General features: G+C 44.8%; 1 protein-coding gene across 1 annotated transcript in view; it reads left to right on the top strand.

Moving 5' to 3' along the window:
• The window catches only part of PIGV (phosphatidylinositol glycan anchor biosynthesis, class V), an 11,696-nt gene extending 4,053 nt beyond the window's left edge, over nucleotides 1–7,643 (top strand). Inside the window, exons 4-5 of the mRNA XM_005875145.2 lie at nucleotides 4,364–5,485; nucleotides 7,279–7,643. Of these exons, the coding sequence (XP_005875207.1) occupies nucleotides 4,364–5,485; nucleotides 7,279–7,560 (1,404 nt within the window). The 3' untranslated portion in view covers nucleotides 7,561–7,643. The remainder of the gene's footprint in view (nucleotides 1–4,363; nucleotides 5,486–7,278) is intronic.
• Nucleotides 7,644–13,434: the final 5,791 nt, after the last annotated feature.

The raw sequence follows: 13,434 nt of genomic DNA, 5'->3' as shown, positions 1-13,434 counted from the left end.
GGGGAAAAAAGGAGACATATGTACTACTATTTGTAATACTTTAAACAATAAGATTTTTAAAAAGAAAAGAGAAGGGCTAGAATCAGAACCCAGGTTTCCTAACTCCTGAGCTAGCAGTCTTTCCAACAGGCCATGATGTTCTGTAACCAGAGATGACATTAGGGTGTGACAACTCAAAGCATTAGCCTGGATCCCCTACGCAGGAGACTGAGCACTATGTCAATCAGTTGAATGGGAAAGAGGTGGCAATGTCCTGAGACCATCTGTGTATATTTGTTTAGTCAGTAGTGCAGAGGTTCTCAACCTTGGCTGCACATTAGAATCACCTGGGAATCTTTTTAAAATCCTGATTTCTGGGCCTCATCCTCCGGAAATTCTGTTTCTTTGTTATGGGGTGGGACCACAACATTAGTAACAAAGAAACAGAATTTCCGGAGGATGAGGCCCAGAAATCAGGATTTTAAAAAGATTCCCAGGTGATTCTAATGTGCAGCCAAGGTTGAGAACCGCCGCAGTAGTGTCTCCTGCTCTTCTCCCAGGTGTCTCCCCTTGCTGCCTCACCCACACACAGCCCTCAGAATGCATTCACTATTGCAAAACTCCCTTTCTCCTCCAAGGCTGTCCTTATACGTATTTTAATTAAACTTCATATATGTATGAGTTAAATGCAGTGCCTAGCACAATGCCCAACGTTTAGTAGGTTCTTAGTACGTGTTGGTAAATGTAGTCAACATTCTAGGTATGTTGTTAATTAGCATAATTATGTGTATCTTTTATCATAAGCTTCATTCTCTCTGAGGCTCATAGCTGGTTCCTTTGTGGAAATCCCCTTTTCTCTTTTCTCCCTTACTATAGGAGGCATAGCAGGCTCTGCTGGCTCCCAAGTTTAGTTAAAAGTGTCTTCAACATGGAGACTAAGGCTGTTTTCACTATTTGAAGTGGCCTGATTACCAAAGAAACTGACCAAAAAGAGAAAGAGCCTTAAAAATGTGGTTGTACTCTGGTGCCAGGCTGGAGAAACTTACTCAGTGATAGCTTGGAACCAGTATCAGCTGAGTAATAGGCAGAGCCAATGGAGCAATACTGTGAATGGGCATCTGGGATAGGAAACCAGTACAGCTGGGTTCTAATTCAGTTGATTTGGAAACAGGATGTTTTGTAGACTGTTCACTCAATCACTAAAAGTTTATTAAGTACCTACTCTGTTCCACGAACTGTGCTAGGTGGTAAATATAAAAGTAATGGTGTCTTGCCTAACCGGTTTGGCTCAGCGGATAGAGCGTCGGCCTTTGGACTCAAGGGTCCCAGGTTCGATTCCGGTCAAGGACATGTACCTTGGTTGCGGGCACATCCCCAGTGGGGAGTGTGCAGGAGGCAGCTGATCGATGTTTCTAACTCTCTATCCCTCTCCCTTCCTCTCTGTAAAAAAAATCAATAAAATATATTTTTTTAAAAAGTAATGGTGTCTTTTCCCTTAAGTAACTGACAATCTAATCTGACAAAAAGATATTTAACAATATGCTATTTTGTTATTTCTCCCACTGCCAACCCTTCTAGTTTTAAAGGTAATGCCATCAGAATATATTGCCAGTTACTCTTCATTGTTGCTGTCATTGCGATGTGTTTTTTTAAAAATATATTTTTATTGATTTCAGAGAGGAAGGGAGAGGGAGAGAGACAGAAACATCAATAATGAGAGAGAATCATTGATCGGCTCCCTCCTGCACACCCCCCGCTGGGGATTGAGCCCACAACCCGGGCATGTGCCATTGACTGAATCGAAACTGAGACTCTTCAGTTTGCAGGCCGTGGCTCTATCCACTGAGCCAAACCAGCTATGGCTGTCATCTGTGTTAATGACAGCTCATTCCTCCTCATTCCTTGAAAGTTTTAGCTTCTGATTCAGTTACTTTTCCAGCACAACTATTGATTTCTTGGTGGTTTGAATATTAATAAGGCTGATACACCTGACCATTATCTCCTATCATTTCAGCTCACTTTCTCTAGTATCCCAGCTCTAATGATTCTTTTAACCCCTCAGGATTTATAATCCATTGATCCTACCACTTTTCGATGACTCTCACCAACCTCAAGCCTTCAGCTCCACTTTTTACCTAGCTTGGATTCCATGCTCCATCATGCATACACACACAACTCACTTACTCCCTTCTCCCTATGTCCAACCTTGGTTAAATTCAGTTCTCTGTCATTCCATGCTTGCATCTGCCCAAAGTAAAACACACAACTGTAGTAACTAGTTTCCTTTTATTCAATATCATTAATCCAATTGAGTCTCTAATGCTACCTGGCAATATTAGTGTATTTCTCTCGTCCATGTACCCCACCCCACCTCCATTTTCTGCACATTCGAATCACTGGGGAGAGTTTTAAAAAAACTCAATGCCCAGGCTGTAACCCATACCAGTTAAATCATTAACTCTGGAGAAGGAACCCAGGCATTGGTATTTCTAAAACTACCTGGGTGATTCCCTGTTTTGAGAACTGAGATTATAGATGACATATTTTACATGTGTTAATCTTTAATCAAGTCTCTAATGTCTTTTCCCCAAATTGCTTTCCTGAGTAAAAAATAGAAGCAACCAGAAGCGACTTCCTTTTTTTTTTTTTTAAATATATTTTTATTGATTTCAGAGAGGAAGGGAGAGGAAGAGAAAGATAGAAACACCAATGATGAGAGAGAATCATGGATCGGCTGCCTCCTGCATGCCCCCTACTGGGGATCGAGCCCACAACCCTGGCATGTGCCCTTGACTGGAATCGAACCCAGGACCCTTCAGTCCACAGGCTGATGCTCTATCCACTGAGCCAAACCAGCTAGGGCCAGAAGCGACTTTCTGCATGCTCACACCACATCCATCAGCATACCTACATCTTCATCTCTGTGCCTTCACTGTGGAAGGTTGGGTGAGCTGTCTGTCCTCCTCTCCAAGGCTGGCTCCTCCACCTGTGCAGCAGATTCCATCCCCTGTAGCCTGCTCCAGCGGTTCTCCATTCTCTTTCTTGTGTACTCGTTTCCTTTCCACGGATTTATTCCCACTGGGAAACATTTATCTCCCACCTTAAGAACCCAGGACCCTTCAGTCCACAGGCTGATGGGGAGAGTGAGAGAGAGATAGAAACATCAATGATGAGAGAGAATCATTGATCAGCTGCCTCCTGCATGCCCCCTGCTGGGAATTGAACCCACAACCTGGACATGTGACCTGACTGGGAATTGAACTGTGACCTCAACCACAGAGCCACACCAGCCGGGCTATCTCCCACCTTAAAAAAAAAAAAAAAAAAAAAAAGATTTATCTTTACCCACATTGTTATTTTCCTGCTACCCCATTTCTCTGCTCGCCTTTACAGCAAACCTCCTCCAAATAATTGTCTTATGTACTATCTCCCTTCTTCCCTTCGCTGTTGAACCCAGTCTAGGCAATCTTCTCTCTCCTCCACCCCACTGAAGTAGCTCTTGTCAAAGTCACCAGTGACCTTCACATTGCTAAATCTAGTGATCAGTTTTCAGTCCCCATCTTACTTGACTTATTGGTAGCACTTAACAGAACTGATCACTCCCGTGCTTCACTTGGATCTAAGACACCATACTCTCCTATTTTTCCCCTACCTCACTGACTGTTTCTTCTTTTTTTGTGTGATTTTGAAAGCACATTTATTAAAGCTGGGGACAGTTAAACAAGGAAGGGCTTAGAATAGAAGAAGCAACTTTTCTATCCTAGGCAGGGCTGCTTAGCTCTCTAGACATGTTATAGAAAAGAAATGAGTCTAGCGGAACTGCTTTGGCTCACTGAGAAATCAGAGAAAAGGGGACACTGGAAACAGTGAGGGTTAGTCCAGGATGAGCTGCCCGCTGCCCATTGCTCCCCTGGTTGCAAGTCTCCTGGGGTCCCTTAGAGTTTAGGAGATCCATGCCTGAAAGGGAAGAAGGGAAAGGAAAAGCTGCAGGGGTGCTCTCGGGAGGAGGAGTGTGCCTGACCGTTTTTTATCTTCACTGCTGGATCCTCACCCCCTTTCAAGTCACTAAATGTTGATGGGAACAGGGCCCAGTCTTCGGAGCTCTATCTGTATGTCCTAGTGCTCGCCTTCAGTCCCATACCTTTAAATACTGCCCGTTACTTATGACTCCCAAATTTATATCTCTAGCCTTGATCATTCTTCTGACCTTCGGACTCATATATCTCACTGCCTCATTGACCTCTGCACTGTAATGTCCAGCTCAAATTTAACCAGTCCAAAACTGACTGATACCCCCCAAACAAATCTGTTCTTAATTTTATTAAATAGTAATTATTTTCTTCTAGTTGTTCAACCAAACTCCTGGTTCTTCTTCATCCCACAGGCTCTCTTCAATGCCTTCATCCCAGATCACCATGCAGAAGCCTTCTCTCCTCCTCGCCTTGCCCCCTCGGGCTCTGTGGACCAACTCGTGGAAGGTCTTCTGGGTGGCCTGTCTCACTGGGATGCTGAACACTTTCTGTTCATTGCTGAGCATGGCTACCTGTATGAGCACAACTTTGCCTTCTTCCCTGGTTTCCCCCTGGCCCTGTTGGTGGGGACTGAATTGCTGAGACCCCTGCGGGGGTTACTGAGCCTACGGAGTTGCCTGTTAATCTCAGTAGCATTGCTCAACTCCTTGTTCTCTATCCTGGCTGCAGTTGCACTTCACGACCTGGGCTGTCTGGTTTTGCACTGTCCCCGCCAGGCCTTTTACGGAGCACTGCTTTTCTGCCTCAGCCCTGCCAATGTCTTCCTGGCTGCTGGTTACTCAGAAGCTTTGTTTGCCCTCCTGACATTCACCGCCATGGGGCAGCTGGAAAGGGGCCGAAGCTGGACTAGCGGACTCCTCTTTGCTCTTGCTACTGGTGTACGCTCCAACGGGCTGGTCAGCGTTGGCTTCCTTGTACATTCTCAGTGCCAAGGCTTTTTCTCTTCTCTCCTGGTGCTGAATCCTCTGAGACAGCTCTTGAAGCTGATGGGCTCTGTGTTCCTGTCTGTGCTCACACTTGGTCTTCCCTTTGCCCTCTTTCAGTATTATGCCTACACCCAGTTCTGTCTGCCAGGCTCAGCCCGCTCCATCCCTAAGCCCTTGCTGCAGTTAGCTGTGGACAAGGGCTACCGGATTGCAGAGGGAGATGAACCACCTTGGTGCTCCTGGGAACTTCCCCTAATATACAGCTATATCCAGGATGTCTACTGGAATGTTGGCTTTTTGAGATACTATGAGCTTAAGCAGGTGCCCAATTTTCTGCTGGCTGCACCAGTGGCTATACTGGTTACCTGGGGAACGTGGACATATGTGACCACCCACCCGTGGCTCTGCCTTACACTTGGGATGCGAAGGAACAAGAGCGGTGAGACTCTAGAGAAGCCTGATCCTGGATTCCTCAGCCCTCGGGTGTTTGTGTACCTGGTTCACGCTGCAGCGCTGCTGCTGTTTGGCAGTTTGTGCATGCACGTTCAGGTGAGGTGGATTCCTGGCTGGGAAAAGGATGTGAATACAGACAGAATCCCTGGACAGCTAACTTCTCCCATTTGAGTGAACTGTGCCTAGTTTGTTTATTCAACAACTATGTGAGGGCTTTATTTGTGCTAGACCCTGGGTCAGACCACAGAAGATGGAACATGAGTAAGATAAGATTGCTGCCCTAATGCGTCTCATGGTAGAAATGGGAGACAGACATTGAACAGGTGAAATTATAGGACAGTGGGATGGGAGAGAATTTGCTGTTTTGAGATAAAGTATTGTGGGAAGCACAGAGGAACAAAATAGCTGACTGAAGGAGGGTGTCATATTTAGGCCAGGTCGTAAAGAATACGAAGAAATTCCATTTAAGAAGCAAAGGAAGGGTGTGTGCAAATATATAAGAATTGTAAGAGGACCTGATTTGACTGAGATAGAGGAATGGGCACAGAGAATACCTCTGGGACCTTCCCCTAATACACAGTTATACCCAGAATGTCAACTTGATAGTTGGCTCTCTGAGGTACTCAGCAGGTGCTCAGTTTTCAGAGGAGACATCTTGTGCAATGTTCGGGGTGGTGGTGTAATATAAAGGGATGGGAAAGGTTTGATCATTAATTCCATCTTTTGTTGTTGTTGTTAATCCTCACTCAAGGATATTTTTCCATTGATTTTTAGAGAGAGTGGAAAGGAGAGGGAGAGACAGAGAGAAACATCGATGTGAGAGAGACACATCGTTTGGTTGTCTCCGGCATGTACCCCCACCAGGGCCGGGGAACCAGCAACCAGGGTACGTGCCCTTGACTGGAATCGAACCTGGGACGCTTCAGTCTGTGGGCTGACACTCCATCTACTGAGCCAAAATGGCTAAGGCAATTTCATCTTCTTTGTTTCTGGCTGTGGCTCCAGTTTTTTTGTTGTTGTTTTTTAAATATATTTTATTGATATTTTACAGAGAGGGAGGGAGAGGGATAGAGAGTCAGAAGCATCAATGAGAGAGAAACATCGATCAGCCCCCTCCTGCACACCTCCCACTGGGGATGTGCCCGCAACCAAGGTACATGCCCTTGGCTGGAATCGAACCCGGGACCCTTCAGTCCGCAGGCCGACGCTCTATCCACTGAGCCAAACTGGTTAGGGCTGCGGCTCCAGTTTCATCTTAACTCTGAGGAAGTCTTTTTGTCTCCATACTGTCTCTCCTTAGCAGTTTCAGGCACACATTGGCTGTTTGTAAAGTTCTCTGAGCTGTGTGAATAAGAGGCATAGGGGAAACAGAAAATAGCATTCTGTGTTTGTAGCTGGATTCGCTAGTAGAGGGAATGCCAGCAAAGGTTAGCATTTCCAGGTAGGTGAGGGAGGCCATTTGGCTCTGAACTCCCCTAGAAGAGAGAATGTTAAACCATAGTATCCTCTGCTCCCTTCCCCTCTGCTTTGTATCCCCCTGGGATGAGGGAACCACCTTACACTCCCAAAGCCCCACATCACAACCTAGAGTTAGAGTCCAAGCCCTAGGGTATGATTGGACCCCGCAAAGGGTTTTTTTTTTTATTGATTAACTCATTATTGTGGTAATTAGTCTAGCTATTTTTATTTGTAACATTGAGGTCACTGGCTGATATCATGCACAGCTTTATAAGGCATATCCTAAGCTATATTAAATTTTATGTCCAGCGTAATACATTTCCAGTCATGGGATTATAGTTCACCCAGCAGCAGGCAAGCCCCAGGCTGGTCCAATCTGAGGCAGTGACATTCCAATAAATGTGTGGGTTTCCCCCTATTATGATTTCCAGGTTCTCACCAGGTTTTTGGGTTCCTCCACTCCTATTGTGTACTGGTTTCCAGCTTACTTGCTTCAGCATCAAGAGCCACTGCTGAGATCTCTAGAGACTGTGCCTTGGAAGCCTCTTGCAGAAGACTCCCCACCAGGACAAAGGGTCCCCAGAAACTCTATCGTGGGACTTCTGTACAACTGGAAAACCTGTTCTCGAGTCACACGGTGCATTCTGGGCTACTTCCTGACTTACTGGCTCCTGGGACTGCTCCTGCATTGCAACTTCCTGCCTTGGACATGACCTGGAGTCTCAGGGGACAGACTTGAAGCCAACTTAACCAGGAATCTGAAAGTACAAACATAAAAAAACACTGCCTGCTCTGCCTTGGGATCCTTGCTCTGTCCATTAGAAGCTCTCTCTATTTGAAGGTTGGTTAGGAGTGGGAACGGTATGAGCCACTGGAGATCCCCTATGGTCCTGGCTATGGAAAATTTTAGAATAGTAACTATTTTTACAGAAAGTGAAAAAATCATATTCCAGTTCTGAAGTATACCTGGATCTGTCTCTTCAACCAAGCACAGCAGAGATCGTTTTAAACTTACCACTGACCCACATGTAATTTTGTTGTTAATCCTCACCTGAGGATATTTTCCATTGAGATAGATATATTTTTTTTTTTTTATTGATTTCAGAGAGGAAGGGAGAGAGAGATAGAAACACCAATGATGAGAGAGAACCATTGATTGGCTGCCTCCTGCACACCCTCTACTGGAGATCGAGCCCAGAACCCTTCAGTCTCCAGGCTGATGTTCTGTCCACTGAACCAAACTGGCTAGGGTTCCACTGATTTTTATAGAGTGGAAGGCAGGGGAAGAGAGAGAGAAGGATCCATGTGAGAGAAACACATTGATCAGTTTCCTGCATACGCCCCAACTGGGGCCAGGGATCAAACCTGCAACCAGGTGATTGAACCTGCTACCCTTTGGTGTTGGGGGCGTGCAATGCTCTAACCATTTAGCAAACTGGCCAGGACCCACATGTAAATTTAAATATAAATTTCATCAGCCCTGGCTGGATAGCTCAGTTAGGAACATCACCCCAATGCACCAAGGTTACAGGTTCGATCCCCAGTCAGAGCACATGCAAGAATCAATGAGCCCTAACTGGTTTGGCTCCGTGGATAGAGCGTTGGCCCCGTGCACTGAAGGGTCCCAGGTTCAATTCTGGTCAAGGGCATGTACCTTGGTTGCAGGCTCAATCCCCAGTAGGGGGTGTGCAGGAGGAGGCAGCTGCTTGATGTTTCTCTCTCATCCATGTTTCTATCTCTTCCTCTGTAAAAATCAATAAAATTTTTTTTAAAAATCAACGAGTGCATAGATAGGTGGAATAACAAATCGGTGTTTCTCTTTCTCAAAATAAATAAATGTAAATTTCATCAAAGGCTCTAGCTAATAGGCTGATAATAGTCCACACATGATGGCAGAGGCCTGAACAGTGTCATGGCAATAGTAAGTAAAGTAGAACCTTCTTTTCTAATTGGGACATTGTTTCTGATTTTTTTTTCATTTGTTTATATGAAAAGTCTTGCGAAGATAATGCAAATTAAACAACTTTTGGTTAAAGGAGCAATCAGTTACCTTAAAAAAAAAAAATTATTTGGGGGGAAAAGTCATAGTAAGAAGAGCATTGCACAAGGAAGCAGCAGACCTCTCAATAAAACCCACTTATCAGCTATGTGACCTTGGGAGAGTTTTCAGAGCCTTAGCATCTCTTGAAACTAGAGGAAATGATATTATCCCATAGGGGAAGTTGGGGGTGGGAGGGCGGTATATAATCTCTTGTAGGTCCCTTTCTCTAAGATCTTAAGAGCTGCCTTAAACAATGAAATCATCCTAGTCTAAACACTTATATAGAGGCTCAAAAATGATTTTAGGAGAAAATAGCTCTGCTTTCAGCACTTAGTAGAAACTCCCTCTCCTTGGGTACAACTCTGAGGAGTAACTTAAGTGACCTTTTCTTTGAATGAGGGAAGGCAGTGGTACCTGGCAAATAGGCTCCTTGTCCTGCATAGGTAAACCAGTGCCAGGCAATAAGTGGTCAAAGTGGTGACTGCTTTGCCTGCCGTGCCCAAGTGCCTGTGCTTGCTTGATTGGTAGACATGGGTCAGAGGAGCCAACAAGGCAGCATGAACTGATAATTTGTAGGTAAGTCCAAGGTTGAATGAAATGGCATCTGACTGGTCCCATTTGGTTATGAGCCCGTCACTTTAATGGAAGTAAGACCATTGACCCCTGTGGATCTATTTTTGCCTGTTCTTTGAGCTAAATAAGAGGCTCTGCATCATCACCATTCATTCCTCATTTGAGTGAAAAATTCCAACAAGCAGAAACTTCAAAATAAATGGTTAATCATAAGCAGCTCTGGAGAGCCCTGAGAATTGGAATTTTGACACGCTCCCTTTGACCATGACAGAAAGCTAAACTTGCCAGCTGAAGGGAAGCTCCTGGCTGAGCCCCAGCACCCTCTGTTGGAGCTTCTAGTCAGCCTGGCCAATAAGCATTTCCCATCCATTACCCCAGCTTTAGCACAGCTGAGAGAATTTGGTCCAGAGTCAAACGCTTCTGAAAATGTACACACAGATTGGGGCAGCCCTCTGCCTTCTGCCAAGACACGCGAGTGCCCTTCTTGGCAAAAGATCATCCCTGCCCGCGTGTCCTTCCAGTTGGCAGAAATTGTTCCCTCCATCAACAGCTGCAAATCCAGGGACTTCCACTCTGTGCAGGAAGAACTGAGGTCCTGTTTCAGTTCTTCATTGCAGAGGCAGGAGCACTAGACTGCTCTCATGCATTCTTCTCTTTGCCTCTTCTTGGGGGATAATCAGGACTGATTGGTCCCCTACTGGAAGAGGTGACTCAGACTCCACAGGGTGGGGAGTGATTTCACTGCTCTGGCAGTCTCAGCTTAACCTTTACACTAGATCTCATCACCCCCAGAACCAAGTGATTCCAAGGATCAGAGACCTTATTAATGGGAATCCCATCTTCTCAATTAAACCACTCTGGTATTCAGCAAAGACCAATATGGTTACAGTTGATCATCGAGGAGCTGACTAAGGACCCCAGCTAGGTGGACAAACCTGTGTGACCTGGAGACAACAGTATTCTCTTTGACCTTGGAGGGATGGAGTTGCTCTTCTCTAAGGATCTAAGGAATGGGCTGATTTTATGGCCAGCAGCTGTCCTTTTACCATCCTAATAACAGTCTTTTAATAGTCTGGGAGAGGGACATGAAGGGCCCAGGGCAGGAAGCTTCCTGTTTACCCTGAGGTCTAACAATGCTGCAGCTGGGTTGGGCGTCTACGATTTCAGAGAAAAGTAATTTCCTTCTGAGACCTAGCTAAAACAGAAGCCAGAGCTTCTTGTACCTAGAAATCGGTGCTTTTTTGTTCTTTAATGAAGGTGGGAGGAGAGGGAATGTTTGACATGTCTTCACCAGTCCCCCAAGGGGGGTGGGGTGGAGGGAAGAGACTACTTTTCTTGAACAGACTCTCTCATCTTCATCTAAAAATGTAATGTGTGCAGGCTCAAGGGATTGGAAGTTGATCAATTCTTTCAGCAATTGTTTATTTATTCCAATTTTAGGGGATTAAGATGACTTGCTATACTTCCCATTCTCATATTACTGTCTCATAGAGTTGCTAGCAGATACATAGAAACATTAATCAAGATAGGAACTGATCGCCCTAGCTGGTTTGGCTCAGTGGATAGAGCATGGGCCTGCAGACTGAAAGATCCCGGGTTCGTTCCAGTCAAGGGCACTTGCCTGGGTTGTGGGCTCCATCCCCAGTGGGGGGGTGTGCAGGAGGCAGCCAATCAGTGATTCTCTCGTCATTGATGTTTCTATCTCTCCCTCCCTCTCCCTTCCTCTCTGAAGTCAATAAAAATATGTGTTTTTTAAAAAAGAAACTGATCAATTCTGGAGAATGAAGGGATACTTAAACGTCTCACTCTGTATCTCTATACTTGAACTTTTTAAAAAATATATATTTTATTGATTTTTTTTTTTTTACAGAGAGGAAGGGAGAGGGATAGAGAGTTAGAAACATCGATCAGCTGCCTCCTGCACACTCCCTACTGGGGATGTGCCCGCAACCAAGGTACATGCCCTTGACCGGAATCAAACCTGGGACCCTTGAGTCCGCAGGCTGACGCTCTATCCACTGAGCCAAACCGGTTAGGGCTATACTTGAACTTTTTATGATGAGGATGAATTAAAGCTTTGCTCCCATGCTTAGGAAGAGGTAAGTGAGGTACAGAGTAAGTACTTTGTAAATTCACATAAGGAGGAGATCCCTTCCAGCTTGGAATACCTGAAAAGGCTTCCTAGAGAAATGGCCTTCGAGCTGGACTTTGAAAGTTAAGGGCAGAGAGTAAGCATATGTGGAATCTAATCAACAAAATAAATTGATGAATAGAAAAAAAAGGGGGAGCAGAGAGTGAGTATAGGAAGCAGGAAATGGAATAATACAGGAAGAGCTTACCAGTTTGAGTGGAACTGAGGTCTTGTCATTTTTGAGATCTAGGCCTTTAAATCAGCCCCAAGCCCAGCTCTACTATGTACTAGTAGTGTAAACAGAAGCCAAATACTGAGTCTCTAACACTCAGTTTGTTCATCTGTAAAATGTGGGTAACACTTTAGCTCATAGATGTGAATGACATCTATCTCATAGGCTTGTTGTGGGAATTAAGTAAAAAGTGTTTAGAACAGTAATAACAAGGGAATAGCTGCATTTGGATGTGTTAAGTTTACAATGTCATCAGCACATTCATACTAGTATGCCAGGAAATGTGGAACTGGAGACAAGGAGAGGGGACAGGGAGCCATCCAACCAGACATGATCATTACAGCAGCCCTGAGATTGGATTTGATTGTCAAAAGGAAAAATGTAGATGCCCAGCCAATGTGGCTCAGTGGTTGAGCATCGACCTATGAATCAGGAGGTCGCAGTTCGATTCCCGGTCAGGGCACATGCCCAGGTTGTGGGCTCAATTCCCGGTGGTGGTGCGTGCAGGAGGCAGCCAATCAATGATTCTCTCTCATCAATGATGTTTCTATCTCTCCCTCTCCCTCTATAAGACCTTGGACAAATGATTCAACTTCTCTAACGCTATTTTCTCATTTCTAAAATAGGGCTGATAGCATCTATCACACACAGTAGTTACGAGAATTAAATGAGACACTAGATAAAGCACTAGCATGGTGCCTGACACATAGAACTTCATGAAAATAAAAAACTTCATGAATGGTAGCTGACATTACTATCATTGTCATCATAAAGGACTAGAAACAAATAGTTTCAGAGGAAGAGAGAGTTTCAAGAAGAAAGAAATAATTACCAGGTTCCTGTACTGTTAAGATTAAGGAAAGGATGAGAAAAGTAGGCTAACTGCTGTAACTAACAACTCCCAAAACTCAGTGTTTTTTTAAAATGCATTTTTATTGATTTCAGAGAGGGAGAGAGAGAACCATCAATGATGAGAGAGAATCATCGATCAGCTGCCTCCTGCATGCCCCCTACTAGGAATCAAGCCCGCAACCCGGGCATGTGCCCTTGACCAGAATCAAACTCGGGACCCTTCAGTCCGCAGGCCAATGCTCTATCCACTGAACCAAACCAGCTAGGATGCTGTCTTAAATATAAAAGTTTCTTATTTTATCCTCACTGGAGGATATGTTTTTAGTGATTTTCAAGAGAGAGGGAAGGGGGGAGAGAGAAACATCAACCAGTTGTTTCCTGCACTGGCCCCAACTAGGGATCCAACCCATAACCTAGGTATGTGTCCTGACTGGGAATTAAATCTGTAATCTTTTGGTGTGTGGGATGACGCTCCAACAGAGCCATCAGCCAGAGCAAAAGTTTCTTTCTTTGTGTGTGTGTGTGTGTGTTTAATTTAAAAGTTTCTTTCTTGTTTACACTATAGCAGTGGTCGGCAAACTCATTAGTCAACAGAGCCAAATATCAACAGTACAACGATTGAAATTTCTTTTGAGAGCCAAATTTTTTAAACTGTATAGGTATAGGTAGGTACATTGTTATTAACTTAATTAGGGTACTCCTAAGGCTTAGGAAGAGCCACACTAAGGGGGCCAAAGAGCCGCATGTGGCTCACGAGC

Source organism: Myotis brandtii, unplaced genomic scaffold (assembly GCF_000412655.1).
Source record: "Myotis brandtii unplaced genomic scaffold, ASM41265v1 scaffold456, whole genome shotgun sequence".
NCBI classification, from domain to species: Eukaryota; Metazoa; Chordata; class Mammalia; order Chiroptera; family Vespertilionidae; genus Myotis; species Myotis brandtii.
This window is presented reverse-complemented; position numbering and strand designations above follow the sequence as displayed.